We start from the raw sequence: 18380 nt of genomic DNA on the forward strand, positions 1-18380 counted from the left end.
CATGTGCTTTTCTTTCTCTTACCCAACCTATCTTCTATTCAATACTCCCTTCGACAGCACCAAATCCCTCAGTTATCTTCCACCCTGATACTTATTTCAGTGTCTGCTGATGCAGCTATGTTTAAATACCCTGTACTTGTCCTATATTGTCTTGAATTGTAAGTCACTCTTTTTATTGTCTTGCTTATTCGTCTATGTACTCTGTATTGGGAGCTGTGGATTCCTTTGTGGCATATAAAAAATGGATAATAATAAGGCATAATGTTAAGTGGAGCCTCTGTAGTTTGCATAATATGAACTGGTAGCAACTTAATTCCTCAAGGTTTAATTTGAATTGTAGGCACTTACTGTAGATTTGCATGGCATAATAGGTACTGTGGCTGCTACAATGATGTTTGATGAGCTTAATTAAAGAAAAAATCAGGTTGAAAAAAAAGAAGCATTAGAAAACATGGCCCGAGAATAGAGAAGAAGCTAGAAAATGTTGTTGCCATGCTAATAATCACAAGACAGTGTGGCAAGGTAACACAAATTCAGACAAGGGGTTTGGAGCTTGGGACCAACTATCGCCAAATGTCTAGTTCCGCCTATGAGTGGAAGCCCTCTGCTGCGGCCGTCATATTACTACTGGATGCACATCCGCAGTTTCCACCAAAATTTATTGAGGTATATCAGACCATTGACACCTAAGGACTCGCTTTTCTGACCATTCTCATTTGCACATTGCTGGCATGTATGGGGTAACTGGGCAGGATTGGCCATTATAAGGATTTGGTGTGATAGAGGTTTAGACATAGAGTTTGGGCCGCAGTTGATTTTTCTCACCTTGATCAGGTGCAATAAATGTATTTTCTTGCAGATCCACTGGAAACATGTCGGATGTGAAGGCGGAGAGCGGTGATCAGCCGGCAAGTAAGCTCTTGGTCTTCCTTTTTCGGACTATAATACCTCTCCTGATAACCGCATTAGTAATGGGCTCATGCTGATCTATTAATATCAGTACAGTTCTTGGTATTATGAGCAACAGCCACACACTAGAGAACAGAGAAATTATGGCAAGGTGGGAAAGTTGGCCGTGGCTGGAAGTAGGGTGCCTGGGCACAAGCGACTGGGTGGAGACAGGAAATCAATGGCCAGTTTTGCATTTTAGATGAGCGGCATTGTAAAGGATGGGAATTGCTCGCTGGTGCAGTATATAGTACTTATGGTTGTTCATAGCTCCAATAAGGGTTCTATGGGAGGAGTTCCATAACTAGAGATGTCACCACCATGTACACACATTGCCACCTCTTATGTTAGAATAAATAACTTTCCTGCACAAATCTATGGGGTGCCGGGAACCATTATCAAGTATACTGATGACACAGTTATGGAAGCAGTTTGTGTCCATCATACAGAATTGAATTCCCCCCTATGATACGTGTGAAGTGTGCTCCAGTGCGTAGGCTGGTAGATTTGTCAGAGCACAGCGTTTTTACATTTATACTAGGGATTGGTATGGGATCCCAGAGGTCGGGCTCCTGGCACGGGCAAATTAACTGTATCCCTTATACTACAATATATAGATGAAAAATCACTTTATTTTGTGTGCCAACAGTTGCCATCTGTCCAAGGCCTGAGGAGAGTACCGCTGTTCCACCTGATATTCCAGTGCCGGAGAACGACAGCCAGTCCACACCTGGTAAGTCTGACACACTCCCTGCACCCATGGAAGAGACTTCTTGGACTGTGATCCTAGTAAGGGCCCAATTCCTTAGCCTGATCTTCTGTTTCTGTGGGGACATCTGTAGAGGAGCACATGTAAGTGACATAAGCTTGTGCTGTAGTTCCAGGTCCCTGGAAGAAGGTAACAGGCATCCATGTGTGCTGGGACAGGCACTGCCTAAAAGTCATTGCCTTAGAGCCAAGGGGCGAGGTCATGAAGGGCTGGATTAAGGACCTCATGAGCCTGAGGCTGAAGATGTTCAAGGGCCTATAATGAGTAGCAGACCCCGTACACTATCAGCCCCAATGTCTCCCTAAATATGTAAAAGTCTAAAAATTGCATCATTTTGTGTGTTGACAGTTGCCATCTGTCCGAGGCCCGAGGACGGTACTGTTGTTCCAACTGATATTCCAGTGCCAGAGAACGATGCCCTATCCACACCTGGTAAGTCTGACACACTCCCTGCACCCATGGAAGAGACTTGTTGGACTGTGTTCCTAGGAAGGGTCCAATACCTTAGCCTGATCCTCTGCTTCTGTGGGGACATCTGTAGAGGAACACGTGCAAGTGACATAAACTTGTGCTGTAGTCCTAGGGCCACATGAGAAGGTAACAGGCATCCATGTGTGCTGAGACAGGCATTGCCTAAAAGTCATTGCCTTAGAGCCAAGTCAAGGGGTGAGGTCATGAAGGGCTGGATTAAGGACCTCATGTGTCTGGGGCTGAAGATGTTCAAGGGCCTATAATGAGAAGCAGAGGGGCCATGCAGACCTCGTACACTATCAGCCCCAATGTCTCCCTAAATATGTAAAAGTATAAAAATTGCATCATTTTGTGTGTCGACAGTTGCCATCTGTCCGAGGCCAGAGGACTGTACCGTTGTTCCACCTGATATTCCAGTGCCGGAGAACGATGCCCAGTCCACAACTGGTAAGTCTGACACACTCCCTGCACCCATGGAAGAGACTTGTTGGACTGTGTTCCTAGGAAAGGCCCAATTCCTTAGCCTGATCCTCTGCTTCTGTGGGGACATCTGGAGAGGAGCAAGTGCAATTGACGTAAGCTTGTGCTGTAGTTCCAGCTCCATGTGAGAAGGTAACAGGCATACATGTGTGCTGAGACAGGCATTGCCTAAAAGTCATTGCCTTAGAGCCAAGTCAAGGGGTGAGGTCATGCAGGGCTGGATTAAGGGCCTCATGTGTCTGGGGCTGAAGATGTTCAAGGGCCTATAATGAGAAGCAGAGGGGCCATGCAGACCTCGTACACTATCAGCCCCAATGTCTCCCTAAATATGTAAAAGTATAAAAATTGCATCATTTTGTGTGTCGACAGTTGCCATCTGTCCGAGGCCAGAGGACTGTACCGTTGTTCCACCTGATATTCCAGTGCCGGAGAACGATGCCCAGTCCACACCTGGTAAGTCTGACACACTCCCTGCACCCATGGAAGAGACTTGTTGGACTGTGTTCCTAGGAAAGGCCCAATTCCTTAGCCTGATCCTCTGCTTCTGTGGGGACATCTGGAGAGGAGCAAGTGCAATTGACGTAAGCTTGTGCTGTAGTTCCAGCTCCATGTGAGAAGGTAACAGGCATGCATGTGTGCTGAGACAGGCATTGCCTAAAAGTCATTGCCTTAGAGCCAAGTCAAGGGGTGAGGTCATGCAGGGCTGGATTAAGGGCCTCATGTGTCTGGGGCTGAAGATGTTCAAGGGCCTATTATGAGAATTAGAGGGGATGTGGCCAGTGCCATGCAGACCCCATACACTATCAGCCCAATTGTCTCCCTAAATATGTAAAAGTCTAAAAATTGCATCATTTTGTGTGTCGACAGTTGCCATCTGTCCGAGGCCCGAGGACGGTACTGTTCCAACTGATATTCCAGTGCCAGAGAACGATGCCCTGTCCACACCTGGTAAGTCTGACACACTCCCTGCACCCATGGAAGAGACTTGTTGGACTGTGTTCCTAGGAAGGGTCCAATACCTTAGCCTAATCCTCTGCTTCTGTGGGGACATCTGTAGAGGAACACGTGCAAGTGACATAAGCTTGTGCTGTAATCCTAGGTCCACGTGAGAAGGTAACAGGCATCCATGTGTGCTGAGACAGGCATTGCCTAAAAGTCATTGCCTTAGAGCCAAGTCAAGGGGTGAGGTCATGCAGGGTTGGATTAAGGGCCTCATGTGTCTGGGGCTGAAGATGTTCAAGGGCCTATTATGAGAAGCAGAGGGGGTGTGGCCAGTGACATGCAGACCCCGTACACTATCAGCCCAAATGTCTCCCTAAATATGTAAAAGTCTAAAAATTGCATCAGTTTGTGTGTTGACAGTTGCCATCTGTCCGAGGCCCGAGGACGGCACCATTGTTCATCCTTATATTCCAGTGCCGGAGAACGATGCCCAGTCCACACCTGGTAAGTCTGACACACTCCCTGCACCCATGGAAGAGACTTGTTGGACTGTGTTCCTAGGAAGGGTCCAATTCCTTAGACTGATCCTCTGCTTTTGGGGGACATCTGGAGAGGAGCAAGTGCAAGTGACATAAGCTTGTGCTGTAGTTCCAGCTCCATGTGAGAAGGTAACAGGCATCCATGTGTGCTGAGACAGGCATTGCCTAAAAGTCTTTGCCTTAGAGCCAAGTCAAGGGGTGAGGTCATGCAGGGCTGGATTAAGGGCCTCTTGTGTCTGGGGCTGAAGATGTTCAAGGGCCTATTATGAGAAGCAGAGGGGCCATGCAGACCCCGTACAGTATCAGCCCAAATGTCTCCCTAAATATGTAAAAGTATAAAAATTGCATAATTTTGTGTCAACAGTTGCCATCTGTCCGAGGCCCGAGGACGGTGCCATTGTTTCACCTGATATTCCAGTGCCAGAGAACGATGCCCAGTCCACACCTGGTAAGTCTGACACACTCCCTGCACCCATGGAAGAGACTTGTTAGACTGTGTTCCTAGGAAGGGTCTAATTCCTTAGACTGATCCTCTGCTTCTGGGAGACATCTGGAGCAAGTGCAAGTGACATAAGCTTGTGCTGTAGTTCTAGCTCCATGTGAGAAGGAAACAGGCATCCATGTGTGCTGAGACAGGCATTGCCTAAAAGTCTTTGCCTTAGAACCAAGTCAAGGAGTGAGGTCAAGGGAAACTAATCTCTGCTAAGCTGGTGACGCTGCCTTACATTGCAACTATAGAGCGCTTTAGGGCACGTTAGTAGGTACAGTATTTGCAAATACAGCAGGAACTTTAAGGGAAAATAACCACCAGCTACAAAGCAAGGAATAAACTATCAACAACGCCAAATAATCTATTCAGAGATAAAAGAAAATTCCATAGGTGGAACCATGCAAAGGATCACAGAGCCATGCGGCTGCATGGTCTTGTGTATCATTCCCTGAGGTCCCTTTCTGTCGCAAAACATCCCAGTTTCTGCTGCCGCTGGGTTACTCACCATAACTCCCAACATGACCCACTCCAGGAGGGACACAATGCTCTGCTTCTGGACTTTTCTCTTAATTTATGATTGCCGGCACCTGTTTTGAACAGGTTAATAGCTAAGGAAGGTGTTTTACCACAGACGATGACAATCACAATTTAAGAGGGAAGTCCTGGAGCAGAGCATTCTGTCCCTCCTGGAGAGTGTCATGTTGGGAGGTATGACTCACCTGTCACCCCATTCCTGATTCCGGCTCCTCAGCAAGCATGTCGCATCTGTCCATATCTTGCAGGTCAGGATATCCTGCTTGGCTGAGTTTCTGGTCTGAGAAGTCTTCTCAGCATACAAACTGCAACACATTCAGTTTAGGTATGGGACTGAGACACTAATTGCTAAATCTCCCTACAGGCTGATTATGCACCTGAGAGTTCTTCTGTGCATTTGCAAATTCCTGATTGCAGCAATGCTATCAGTCCCTTAGAGCCTGCTGCTGCCCAGGGTGCACCCCAGTATCCCTATGTGTATCCCATGAGTTTTCCCTCCATCTCCAATTGCTGGTCACCACAATGTTGGTCCAGTCAGGTGATTGCCCAAACTCCAATGGGAGACCAGTATGCGGTTGTCATGAACCTGACTGTATTTCTCATGTTTGGTGACTTACTTCTGCCATCTGTCCTGGAGCCTGCATCTTTTCTGCTCACTGGGATAAGCAGTTTGCCAGAACCATAAGTTTCCTGAGTGCTGAGTTCTTTGCCTGGAAGGTGAGAGTTAACGAGCAGCACCTGTGTTGATTAACCTTCTGTGTGAATACTGAATTCAGCAAGTCTCTCTATGCTGTGCCAACACAGCAATCATTGTTGTCATTATACTATATGCCTCTCTGACTCCAGTGGTCACCAGATACATTCTCCACTGTGCTCAGCTCTCTGGTGTTTGGGCCTAAAAGCCAACATCCACTGCTCATTTTAGGAGTTTAGGCTTCAGTGTTTTTCTGGCCTTCTAGGCCTCACTCCACATCAGAGCCTAACCTGGAGTATTGACATGACAGGGTCAGATCACCTGACCACGAGCTATCCAATCCCGTGCCAGCCTGAGACTCCTTGAATCACCTGACCCTGTTCACCAATCACCAAGGACCAGGGAGTATAAGTAAAGAGACTTGTCTTACAGAAGCTGCCAGTTCCTTGAGTCACACAGCTCAGTTTAAGCTTAGTAGCTGAGCTCCCTAAGAGGTCACACTATTACCTTAGTTCCTGTAAAACTCTGCTCTTTAGCTACCCAGACCGGATTACAGTTGTGTTACCAGATATATCCAGTGTCAGTCTCATCTTAAAGACACAGCCGCAGTATTCTTCAGTCTCGTCTTAAAGACACAGCTGCAGTATTCTTCAGTCTCGTCTTAAAGTCACAGTCTTCAGTTCTTCTTCAGCCTCGTCTTAAAGTTACAGCCACAGCCATTGTTCTTCATACAGAGTGCTACATCATCATTTTACAATTAACTCCATTCTTCAGTTCAGTCATTGGGGTAACCTCAGCCTCTGTGAATTATCGTTACTCCATTAACTCTAACTTTTGTACCTACTTCATCGTCCAGAGTCTTCCTTGAGCTCTTCATCTCACTGAACCCTCAGACCAGCCAATACTCACACAGTCCTCCAGTTACCCGAATGGACCTCACATACACACCAGGTTCACAAAACTACAGTCATGACAGTAAGAACTGGCCACATGGATCCGGCCAAAAGTGTTTGTCTGACGCGGGACCTCCTAAGCAATATTGCAGGACATTTGAAGGGTTTGGAGTTGACTCAGTCTCTGCAGTGGAACTCCTCTAGATATTCTCAGACTCTCTGTATTCAGACTCCTGACCAACTGTGGATTCTCTACCAGATGTTAATACTGTTACAAGAACTTTTGACTAGTATTCTTTCTGGGATGCCTGAACTCCTCAGGTATACCACTGACTTAGTTGAGCCTGTTTTGTCCCATCCAGTTACTAAAGTCTCTTCCTCTGTGCAAGGAAAAGTTGTTCATCAGAGCTATCCATGGCCCAAGCTCTCTGAAGCTGAACATTAGCAGTGTAGGGATCTACACCTGTCTTTACTGTGGATATTCCAGTCATTTTGTTAAGGATTGCGTTCTTTGCAAGCCAGGAAATGGTGATAAATCTCAGTATTTTAGCGCTCATGTCTGCAAGTCATCTTTAGTAGCTTATCCTGCTACTGCTGATAGGGGTGTCAAGACGGCTTATCAAAAAGAGACTCAAATTTATGACTGGGGTCCTGTGATTAAAAAACCCTATCCCAATTTGAGTGTCCAGAAAAGAATGTTCAAGCCACTTAAAGTCACAGGGGCGTCTGTTTCAGCAGCCCAAGGAGGGGCGTCTGTTTCAGCAGCCCAAGGAGGGGCGTCTGTTTCAGCAGCCCAAGGAGGGGCGTCTGTTTCAGCAGCCCAAGGAGGGGCATTTGGGGCATCCGATCTTTCAGCATCAGAAAGGGTGTTAGACTCTGCAGCTTCTGAGGAGTAATTTGCTTTCCTGACTCCAGGAGGGGTATCCAATGTTCAAACTCTAGTAGGGGCATATGAGTATTCTTCTCAAAAAGGAGTTTCTGATCTGTCAACCCCAGGAGGGATGCTGGAAATAACCCTGAGAGAGGTGTCTGATTCATCAACCCCAGGAGGGGTCACCAGAGTTTCAGCCCCAAGGGAAGTATCCAGAGCCAAGTTCCCAGATGGAAATCTTTGTACTACAGATGCAGTTATGAACTTCTGTTTTCCATCTTCAGAGAGCACCACCATGTTGGCATGCAGCATGGTTCGGGTCCAGGATCGGCTATCTGAACACTTGGATTCTACTCACTCTGGTTGCAGCCGGAATCTGCCTTCTTCGGTCCCAACCGATTCCAATTTCTCTGGACTCAATTCGGTTCTGTCCGTGGGTCCAGGGATTCCTCTGGTACCAGCCAGTTCAAGTTCATCCGGACTCGATCTGGTCTCATCCATATGTCCGGTTCAGCCTCCTTCGGTTTCAGCCGATTCATGCATCTTTGGATATAATCCGGTCCTATCTGTCAATCCGAAGACTCTGCTGGTCTCAGCCAGTTCAAGTTCATCCGGACTCAATCTGGTCTCGTCCATATGTCCAGTTCAGTCTCCCCTGGTTCCAGCCGGTCCAGCTATACTCCAGGTCCAGCCTGGTCAGTCCATTCCGGGTACAGGCGGTCCAGCCATACTCCAGGACCAGCCTGGTCAGTCTCCTTTTGGTTCCAGCTGATTCAAGTATCCTCAGATCCAATACGGTCCTACTTGTCCATCCAAAGACTTCTCCAGTTTCAGTCTGTTGAAGCTCCTCTGGGCTCAAACCGGTTCCATGCATTGGTCCGAGTAAAGAACTTTTGTCAGTTTGTCCCAGTAAAGGACTTCCACCACCTAGTTCTAAAATTAGACTTCGGTCTGTCTCTGATTCTGTTCCCTCATCTTCAAGCTCTGAGTACACAGCTATGCAGGAAACTAATATTTCTTCTCATCGATGTCAGGATAATTCTGCTGTAGCATCTAAAGTCAATAAAAATACCAAGGCTATTAACTTAAAGTCAGAATGTGCACCTCAGTCTAAGGTTGTTTCAATGGCATCTGTTACCTTGAGTCCAATTTCATCCTACACCCATTCTTCAGAACATTCATCCAATGCTCCGTTTTCTGATACATCACTTTCTAAGCAAGAACAAGCCTTGTTGGATCAATGCATCAAAGATTTCAGGAATTACAGGAACTGGAATGGCTCAGAGACAGTTCAGAGACAACAAGCTACTAATTTAAGGATTGGTTTTGTTTCCTTTGACTCTACTCCAGATTCCTTGTGTAGCTCCAAGTTCATTGAATCATTGTATGCCTCCGATGTCGTTACTCCCTACGAAAAGATACCCATGCTCACCTTGGACTCTGACTCTGAAAGTGAATATGTTGACGACTCTGTTTATGTTATGGGAGGTCCTGTAGTTCAGTTATGTTTTGATGCATGAGGAGGTTCCAGAACTACTAAAAAGGTCTACAGGTCTCTGTATGAAAGGTCCCCGCTATAGAGCAAGATGTAATTTAAGCTTCAGTGGAGTGCTAGCTTCGAAAGCCCAATCTTCTCGCACTTCAAATCCAGGAAAGGAGCTTTCTACAGTTTATTCCTCAGTCCTTTCAGATGAAGGCAATTCCAGTTTTGTCAATAATGGATGGTCTACCTGTTCAGAAGTTGATCGGGAAGACTTCTAAGGAATCCAGCTTAAGTTTTGTTTAAAGTCCCTCTGTTTTCCACTTTTCTGAATCTTTGTGTGCAAGTTATTCTTCAAATTCCTCTAGGTTTCATGATGGGTGTCCGGAGTCCACCCTTGAAGAGGGGAGTACTGTCATGAACATGACTGTATTTCTCATGTTTGGTGACTTACCTCTACCATCTGTCCTGGATCCTGCATCTTTTCTGCTCACTGGGATAAGCAGCTTGTCAGTGCCATGAGTTCCCTGAGTGCTGAGTTCTCTGCCTGGAAGGTGAGAATTAACGAGTGGCACCTGTGTTGATTGACCTTCTGTGTGAATACTGAATTCAGCAAGTCTCTCTATGCTGTGCCAACACAGCAATCATTGTTGTCATTATACTATATGCCTCTCTGACTCCAGTGGTCACCAGATACATTCTCCACTGTGCTCAACTCTCTGGTGTTTAGGCCTAAAAGCCAGCATCCACTGCTCATTTTAGGAGTGTAGGCTTCAGTGTTTTTCTGGCCTGCTAGGCCTCACTCCACATCAGAGCCTAACCTGGAGTATTGGAATGACAGGGTCAGATCACCTGACCATGAGCTAGCCAATCCCGTGCCAGCCTGAGACTCCCTTAATCACCTGACCCTGTTCACCAATCACCAAGGATCAGGAAGTATAAGTAAAGAGACTTGTGTTACAGAAGCTGCCAGTTCCATGAGTCACACAGCTCAGTGTGAGCTTAGTAGCTGAGCTACCTGAGAGGTAACACTATTACCTTAGTTCCTGTAAAACTCTGCTCTTTTGCTACCCAGTCCGGATTAGTTGTGTTACCAGATATATCCAGTATCAGTCTCGTCTTAAAGACACAGCTGCAGTATTCTTCAGTCTCGTCTTAAAGACACAGTTACAGTATTCTTCAGTCATCTTAAAGTCACAGCCACAGTCATTGTTCTTCATACAGAGTGCTACAGCATCGTTTTACAATTATCTCCATTCTTCAGTTCAGTCATTGGGGTAACCTCAGCCTCTGTGAATTATTGTTACTGCATTAACTCTAACTTTTTGTACCTACTTCATCATCCATAGTCTTCCTTGAGCTCTTCATCTCACTTATTCCCACAGCCCAGCCAATATACATGCAGTCCTCCAGTTACCCGCATGCACTTCACAAACACACCGGGTTCACAAAACTACAGTCATGACAGCGGTCAACAGACGCCCGCAGCCTATCCCTGATCAGCCAGGGGTATAAAGAGTATTTTTGCGAGCCAGTACAATGTTGTCCACAGCCTAGTTGTGTGCTAGGGAGCCCCTACAGATTCTTGTCTTTCCTAGTGAAACCAAGTGCAGATTACCTTCCTGCTGCACTCCTGGCTCTCTATTGGCTCTCATCTGATATCTTGCACCATTGGTTCTAGTCTGATATCTTGCACCATTGGTTCCAGTCTGATAACTAGTACCATCAATTCCTTTAAGGTGCTCCTATTATTCCTGTTTCGTCATGGTGTTCTGGCATCTAATACTATCCTGGTTTTTGCTATCTCATTCCATCTGCATTTTTCTGGCACTAGTACTAGGAAACATGGTCAGAGAACCGCGACCTGCTCAAGATCACGGCACATTAGACTCTGCACCTCTGTACCGTGTCTGTGAGTTCCCACGTACCAGTCAGCATCCTCACTTATTACACATCCAGTCTGTCTCCATTCCGGTTACTGCATCATTCCAGTGACTTCAGCTGTCAGACGCTATCTGCCTGTACCTGTGTGCTCAGTATCTATCCACTGGTTCAGTCAAGACTCCGGCTGTTCCATCAGTGCCTCCAGCAGCCACATCTTGCGCACCAGTTTGCTCACCCAAACACTTGTTCTATACCCATGAGCAGGAATTACTGTACGGTAGACCTTCCAACTTTCCGCCACTCGCCCTAGATCCCAATCCAGCCAAATACTCCAGTCCGGTTCCATAGACAAACCCAATCATGACACTAAGATTAAAGATCAAGGTGGAGTGGTAGATGTAGAACCTCCCAAGTTTAGTAAGGACTTTCTTCCTGTCCCACACTGAAGACTAATATTGTGGCTTAATCAATAAGATGTTGGGTAAGAGGACAGATACTGTGGCAGAGAGTTGTAGTAAATGGAGAGCATTTACAGGAGTATTTACAGTCTAGATTAGAAGCTCAAGGATCTGCACTTATTGGTGATATTACTAATGGTAGTAAAGATAAAACCCTACCTTGTGCAGGTGACGCGAAGATGTGCGACAGGGATGACACCCCCCGGGGAGGACCAAATGATAGATGATTATGTAGATTTAATGAATGGTCAAAAGAGTGGCAACTACAGTTTCAGGAAAAGAAAGAAGAGAAAACATGTCTACTTTTTGTACCTGTCGACTAAATGCATGTTGACCATATGGGGTCGCCCTATTATCTGGAACCTGTTACATGGTAGGGAGAGGCTCTAGCAGCAGAGATAGAGGTGGTGAGGCTGTTGGTGATACACCAACTGGATCACTGTCCTCAGTCCTGGAGGCCATATCTCCAGAAGAACACCAATTACAGAACAATGGTCACTGATATGGTGTATATCCCAAAATTTGCCAGGAAAGACTAAGGAGTGTATTGATCATCAAACTGCTATTATTATAATAATAAATACGCCTCAACTCACAATGAGGCTATGGAAATGACCACTTGCTTATAGTAAAGTTGGGGTGCCAGGACAGAGCTTCTGAAAATGTGCTGTCCTGTTCAAGGGCTAGGTGCAAGAGCATAGCTGCCACTATCACTTTGCTTACGGGTTTGACCTGGCACACATACTACATATGCAGGCGTGTCGGTCTTTGTATATATCAGTGGGGGTGAAGGGGGCGACAGAGATGGACCCTAATATGCTATTATGTGAGTTACGGGACCAAGCTATGGTCAGAAATGGAGGGAACCCTGTAGTTATCTGATAGACAAATATCAGCTGAGGTCCCTCCTTGTTGCATCCTGGGAATGCCAAGATTTTGCATGGATCCCCCCAAAATTACTGTTTTCTGGTGATTTCTCATTCTCGCAATATAATTTTAATAAATATGCCCCTAATGGACATCAATATGTATAGCTTGGAGGAGATCTGAGAAAGGAGCAATAAAAAATGATAGAGGCTTTGGGATATACTGTATCAGCAAGTTAGAGGAGGGAAACGTTCCTCAGAGGAAAAGTATGGGGGTGAAATATGTAATTGCCTGAGAGTTGCAAGCTGTGCGGAACTTTGTGTGAGTCTGCCCATATATTTAAAGTGGCAATCATTTACACGGGAAAACCTTGATCTCTCTGCTGCATTTGACATTGTTGGCCACTCCCTAGGTCTCCAGGACACAGCCCTTTCTTGGTTCCTATCCTACCTATCTAATCGCTCCCTCAGTGTTTCTTGTTTTTTATAATCCACCTCCTCTTCGCTACCTCTTGCAGTTGGAGTACCTCAAGGCTCAGTCTTAAGGGCCCTACACATATGGCGATGTGCCGCTGAGGTGCCTCGACGGGCGACCCGGCGGCAGGGGTGAGGTGACGGGGGGGAGTGAAGTTTCTTCACTCCCCCGTCACCCGGCTCCATAGCAGTGCATGCTAATATCGACAAGATTGTCCATATTGGCTTGCACGTTTAAACGAGCCGGCACCAACGATGAACGAGCGCGGGGCCGCACATCGTTGGTGCCTACACACTGAAAGATATGAACGATATCTCGTTCATTAATGAACAAGATCGTTCATATCTTTCAGTAGTATCGGCCAGTGTGTAGGGCCCTTTAGGTCCTCTGTTTTTCTCAATCTACAGATGGGTCCACATTTATCTTGACCATAATAGGATTAACTGCGACTGGCCAGTCGGACTTAATCCCCTGCTGTAATGACTTAATCCCTTGCTGTATTGTTCTCTGTATTGTATTGCAGTTGAGAACAATAGATGAAGGGTTTATGCTAATAAATCATGGTGTGCCTAGGCGCAGAAAACTAGTCAAGATAACCGTGGACTCATCTCTATACCACATATCTTGGTAAACTAATCAGCTCTTTCGGATTTCAGTATCATCTGTATGCCGATGATACTAAAATCTACCTATCCTCCCCAGATTAGTCACCATCTGTATTGGGCTGTGTCACTGAATGCCTGTCTGCCATTTTATCTTGGACATCATCTCGCCACCTCAAACTTAATATTTCCAAAACAGAATTCATTATATTTCCACCGGCCAGTAATAGTTACCAAACTGATATCTCTATCACTGTTGATAACTCAACAATCATCCCTACCCCACAATCTCACTGTCTAGGTGTCATTCTCAACTCTGAGCTGCTCCCCACATTCAATCTGTCTCAAAATCATGTTACAAACATCTAAGAAACATATCATTAATACGACTTATTTTACATAAGACACATCAAAAACTCTAATCCATGCACTCATTATCTCCCGCATTGATTATTGTAATAATCTTCTGACCGGTCTTCCCAAACATAGGCTCTCACCACTACACTCTATTTTGAATGCGGCTGCAAGGCTCATTTTCATCGTTAGACATTCATGATCTGCGGATCCACTCTGTCAGTCCCTCCATTGGTTACCGAAACTCTACCGTATTAAATATTAAATCCTTTTACCTACATACAAGGCTGTTAACCAAACTGCACCAACATACATCTCTTCACTTATCTCAAAATATCTCCCTACCCGACCTCTCCGCTCTGCACAAGATTTACATCTCTCATCCACACTCATTACTTGCTCCCATTTAAAATTACAAGACTTTATCAAGGCTGCGCCCACTCTGTGGAATGCCCTCCCACACACAATAAGACTTACCTCTAGTCTCCAAACCTTCAGTCGTTCCATAAAAACTCCCCTCTTCAGGCAAACTTATCAAATTCCAGATCCACCTACATAATCTTCAATGCCTCCCTATCTTATTATATCCCCTCTGTACAGTCCACACATAATCTCTCATATTTCATCTTTCTTCACTTTCACACCCGCCTGACCCTTGGCCAACATTGCTGTGTGACCATATCATACAGCCCATTAATAACCTTTGCAATATGGCGGACCATTATGCAATAGGTAGCATCTATCCTTGTGTATCAATGCCTATTTCCCTATAGATTGTAAGCTTGCGAGCAGGGCCTTCCTACCTCTATGTCTGTCTGTTTTTACCCAGTTTTGTTCTATTACTGTTGTTCCAATTGTAAAGCGCAACAGAATATGTAAGAAACTGTTAATAAATAAATGATTGCCGCTTTAAAAATACGGGCATACCTGCACAAAGTCCCGTACAGCCTACAACTCGCAAACTATTACATTTCATTCTTCGTATAGCTCTAAAATTGGAGAGGGATCAAGATTCAGAGAGATTTCAGAAAGAATAAGTTCACCAACAGGGTAGTAGACAGGTGGACTAGCCTCCCGATTATAAGCGGTATATTGTGATGACATCACAATCTATTCACTCCTAAAGTTTATTTGATTAAGTCCTTCATAGGCACCCAACACAAAGTTTTATGTGAAGCTGAGTGAGACTGATAAAATGCCGATATCTCACTTACCCGCTTCCCCCCACCCCCCCCCCCCCCCCCCCCCCCCCCCCCCCCCCCCACCTTCCCGAGACAATGGTTCATGTAATGTGTATCCAACAGAGGGGTCTATCTACTAAGCATTGTATGGAGATAAAGTACCAGCCAATCAGCTCCTAACTGCCATGTTACAGGCTGTGTTTGAATGATGACAGTTAGAAGCTGGTTGGTTGGGACTTTATCTCTGGCCACTTTATCTCCATCCGAGGCTTAGTAAATAGGCCCCAGAGTGGAGTATTATATTGGGAGTTGTTGGACTTTCCTCTCCAGCATGGTGACGCTTGGTGTTCATTTAATCTACACACAGATCTTAAGCCAGATACCTCTAAAGAGCCAGATGAGGGAGCCCCTGAGGTGGCAGCAGGTGGCAATGAGGTGGTGCATGGCACTGGTGAAGTGACGACAGAAGCCGGTGGGACAACAACAGATTCCAGTAAGGCAACAACAGAAGCAAGTGAAGCAAAGACAGGAGCCAGTGAGGAGGCGACAGATGCTGGTGAGGCAACGACGGGAACCAGTAAAGAGGCACCAGTAGATGCCAGTAAGGCAGAAACAGATGTCAGTGAGGCATCAGGAACCAGTGAGGCGCCGAAAGATGCCAGTGAACCGACAACAGGAACCAGTGAGGCAACACCAGATGCCAGTGAGGCAACGGCAGGAGCCAGTGAGGCGGCAACAGATGTCAGTGAGCCAACAACAGAAGCTAGTGAGGTGACACCAGATGCCAGTGAACCGGCTACAGTAGTCATTGAGGAGGTGACACCAGATGCCAGTGAGGCGACGACAGTAGTCATTGAGGAGGTGACACCAGATGCCAGTGAGGCGACGACAGTAGTCATTGAGGTGGTGACACCAGATGCCAGTGAGGCAACAACAGTAGTCATTGAGGAGGTGACACCAGATGCCAGTGAGGCGACGACAGTAGTCATTGAGGAGGTGACACCAGATGCCAGTGAGGCACTAACAGTAAACATTGAGGAGGTGATAGATGTCAGTGAGCCAACAGATGCCTGTCAGGTGACAGCAGATGCCGGTGATGTGGCGACAGCCGGTGAGGGTAAGAACACTACTCGGTTAGCTATAATTCTGTTACTTGTGTAGAACTGGACGTCCCATAGCACGCCTGACCACTCTGTGTTCTTTTTTCAGATCCCGTTGTTGACTCCTCTGCGTCACCTAGCGACCAGCCCAAGGAAAGTGAGGCCCCTGCTGGTAAGATTTGAGCCTGTTATAAGAAATAACGGCACTGGATTAATCAGTCACTCTCTATCTTGAGCTTGTCATACAGTTCCATCAAACAAACTCAGGGCCTGATTGAGTGTTGTGTGCAATTCTAGTAACGCACAGATCTCGCAATTCCTAACAAACTGCGCATGCGTCAGCAGCTGCAACTTAGGGCAATTACATGCAATTTAGAGTCGTATAGGGCCTGATGTAGAGATGTATCCAATGCCGCTATTTATGCAGCTGAGCGATTATCGTCCGACTATGCATGCGCCAATGTGCTTTTGTGAAATTTCTCGCAGTGAGGATTATTCGCAAATCGATTGACAGTCAGGGACCAGTTCGGGGAGGTAACGGGAAGAGGTGGCAAAAACGCAGGTGTGTCGTGACCGCTTTCGGGTGTGTCTCAGCAAATATCTGCAATCTTGTACGCTGAAAACATGGTGCCAGCATCTCAGCTCCTGTGGCTACTCTGCGCGACCAAAGGGTATGGTCAATTGTTGGAGGATCTGCGACCACCGCTGCGTGTTTGTGTGAGGACGCTGAGATTTGCAATCTCGCCGATGGGTCATTGCCTATTTCAGTGTGGTCTCGTAGATGCAGCTGTCTCTGAATACAGACGGAGATCTCCCAACATGTAAAGTGCCCACATGAATCAGGCCTTCTGTGTCTCCAGATAAGTTGTGCGCTAAGTCAATGTCCGATGCAGTTGAGCAATTGTTTTGGCACTGCGCATGCATCTACAGAGTCTCAGTTGCGATGGAGGTGCACAGTCTCAGAAATGTTTTGGACGTACCTGGGCGGTGACTGAAGTGGCTGCATACACGGACCCACAATCGCGCACACTGGAGGCCATACTCTGACGGGGAATCCGCACTTGCCATAGGGCTGCAAGCTTCCACGGTGCGACCGCTGGTGGCGTACCAAGTATCATCATCCAGATGCAAGCTTGTACACCGGGGGAAGGGCTGATATTAGCATACAGTCGCAGGTGTGACTGCGGAAGATGCGCTAAAGTGATTGCAGCAGCTTTGTGCGACTTCGAGTCATCCCCTAAGCACTTTGTCCTGTCTTACTAATGCTGCAGCTTTTACCCCAGGATCCTCGGGAATTGTCATTATAACCACGTAAAGAACATGTTGGCTCTGGCTATTATTCAAGAATTTAAATTAGAGCAGCCCCATCTCATGGATTCCCATCCTTCCATGGACCAGCTGTACATTAACTACCTAACTTCCAAAATGTGTGTTCCTGACCCCACCTTCACTTCCCTTCGTCTTCCGCCCGCCAGTTTCCTCTACAATAGATGGGACTTGTTACTGTGCGTCCTGCAGCCTGTGCAGAAGACAATGGGGGTCATCCGGAGTTGGTCGCTAGCTGTTTTCGTTCGCAGCGCAGTGATCAGGCAAAAAAATCGGCACTTCTGCGCATCCATATGATGCGCAGTGCGCACGCGCAACGTACTTTCACAAAAGCCAATGTAGTTTCACACAAGGCCGAGCGACGCTTTTCAGTCGCACTGCTGATCGTTGAGTGATTGACAGGAAGTGGGTGTTTCTGGGTGGTCACTGACCGTTTTCGGGGAGTGTGTGTAGAAATGCAGGAGTGGCTGGGGAAACAAGGGAGTGGCTGGCCGAACGCAGGGCGTGTTTGTGACGTCAAAACAGGAACTAAATAGTCTGAAGTGATCGCAAGGAAGGAGTAGGTCTGGAGCTACTCTGAAACTGCACAATTTTTTTTTTTGTAGCAGCGCTGCGATCCTTTTCGGTCGCACTTCTACTAAGCTAAGATACACTCCCAGAGGGCGGCGGCATAGCGTTTGCACGGCTGCTAAAAGCAGCTAGCGAGCGAACAACTTGGAATGAGGGCGTGACCTCTCCACTGTGTGTCTGTTTCCACCTTTGTATATTTCTCTTTGTCGTTACTGACCACGCGGGTAGATGCCCTTTCCAGGGAGGGTTTCCATTGTATTTTCCGCAGAGTGTAACCCATAGCTACAGCTGCTAACGCCATCTGAAGCGGAGCTAGGTGAATTTGACAACCTAGTGTAATACCACTACAAGGACCAGTATCAGGGTGTGATGAAAGAGGCAGGCCTCTTGGTGATTTTTTTTCCCATCAGACACAATGACTTGACAACATAAGAAGGATACAACATCACTATT

At 46.5% G+C, this 18380-nt stretch overlaps 1 protein-coding gene across 12 annotated transcripts in view; it reads left to right on the plus strand.

Moving 5' to 3' along the window:
* LOC135053866 (cell surface glycoprotein 1-like) overlaps positions 1 to 18380 on the plus strand; it is a 37052-nt gene that overhangs the window by 10567 nt on the left and 8105 nt on the right. For 2 of the 12 annotated variants that reach the window (XM_063957510.1, XM_063957512.1), the window contains exons 2-11: positions 860 to 912; positions 1598 to 1681; positions 2066 to 2149; positions 2552 to 2635; positions 3038 to 3121; positions 3536 to 3616; positions 4016 to 4114; positions 4514 to 4597; positions 15299 to 16048; positions 16141 to 16203. In XM_063957510.1, the coding sequence (XP_063813580.1) occupies positions 873 to 912; positions 1598 to 1681; positions 2066 to 2149; positions 2552 to 2635; positions 3038 to 3121; positions 3536 to 3616; positions 4016 to 4114; positions 4514 to 4597; positions 15299 to 16048; positions 16141 to 16203 (1453 nt within the window). In that variant the 5' untranslated portion in view covers positions 860 to 872. The remainder of the gene's footprint in view (positions 1 to 859; positions 913 to 1597; positions 1682 to 2065; positions 2150 to 2551; positions 2636 to 3037; positions 3122 to 3535; positions 3617 to 4015; positions 4115 to 4513; positions 4598 to 15298; positions 16049 to 16140; positions 16204 to 18380) is intronic. The other 10 variants (XM_063957522.1, XM_063957511.1, XM_063957515.1 and 7 more) reach the window with 10 other exon arrangements.

The sequence above is a fragment of the Pseudophryne corroboree genome, chromosome 1 (assembly GCF_028390025.1).
Source record: "Pseudophryne corroboree isolate aPseCor3 chromosome 1, aPseCor3.hap2, whole genome shotgun sequence".
Lineage (NCBI taxonomy): Eukaryota > Metazoa > Chordata > Amphibia > Anura > Myobatrachidae > Pseudophryne > Pseudophryne corroboree.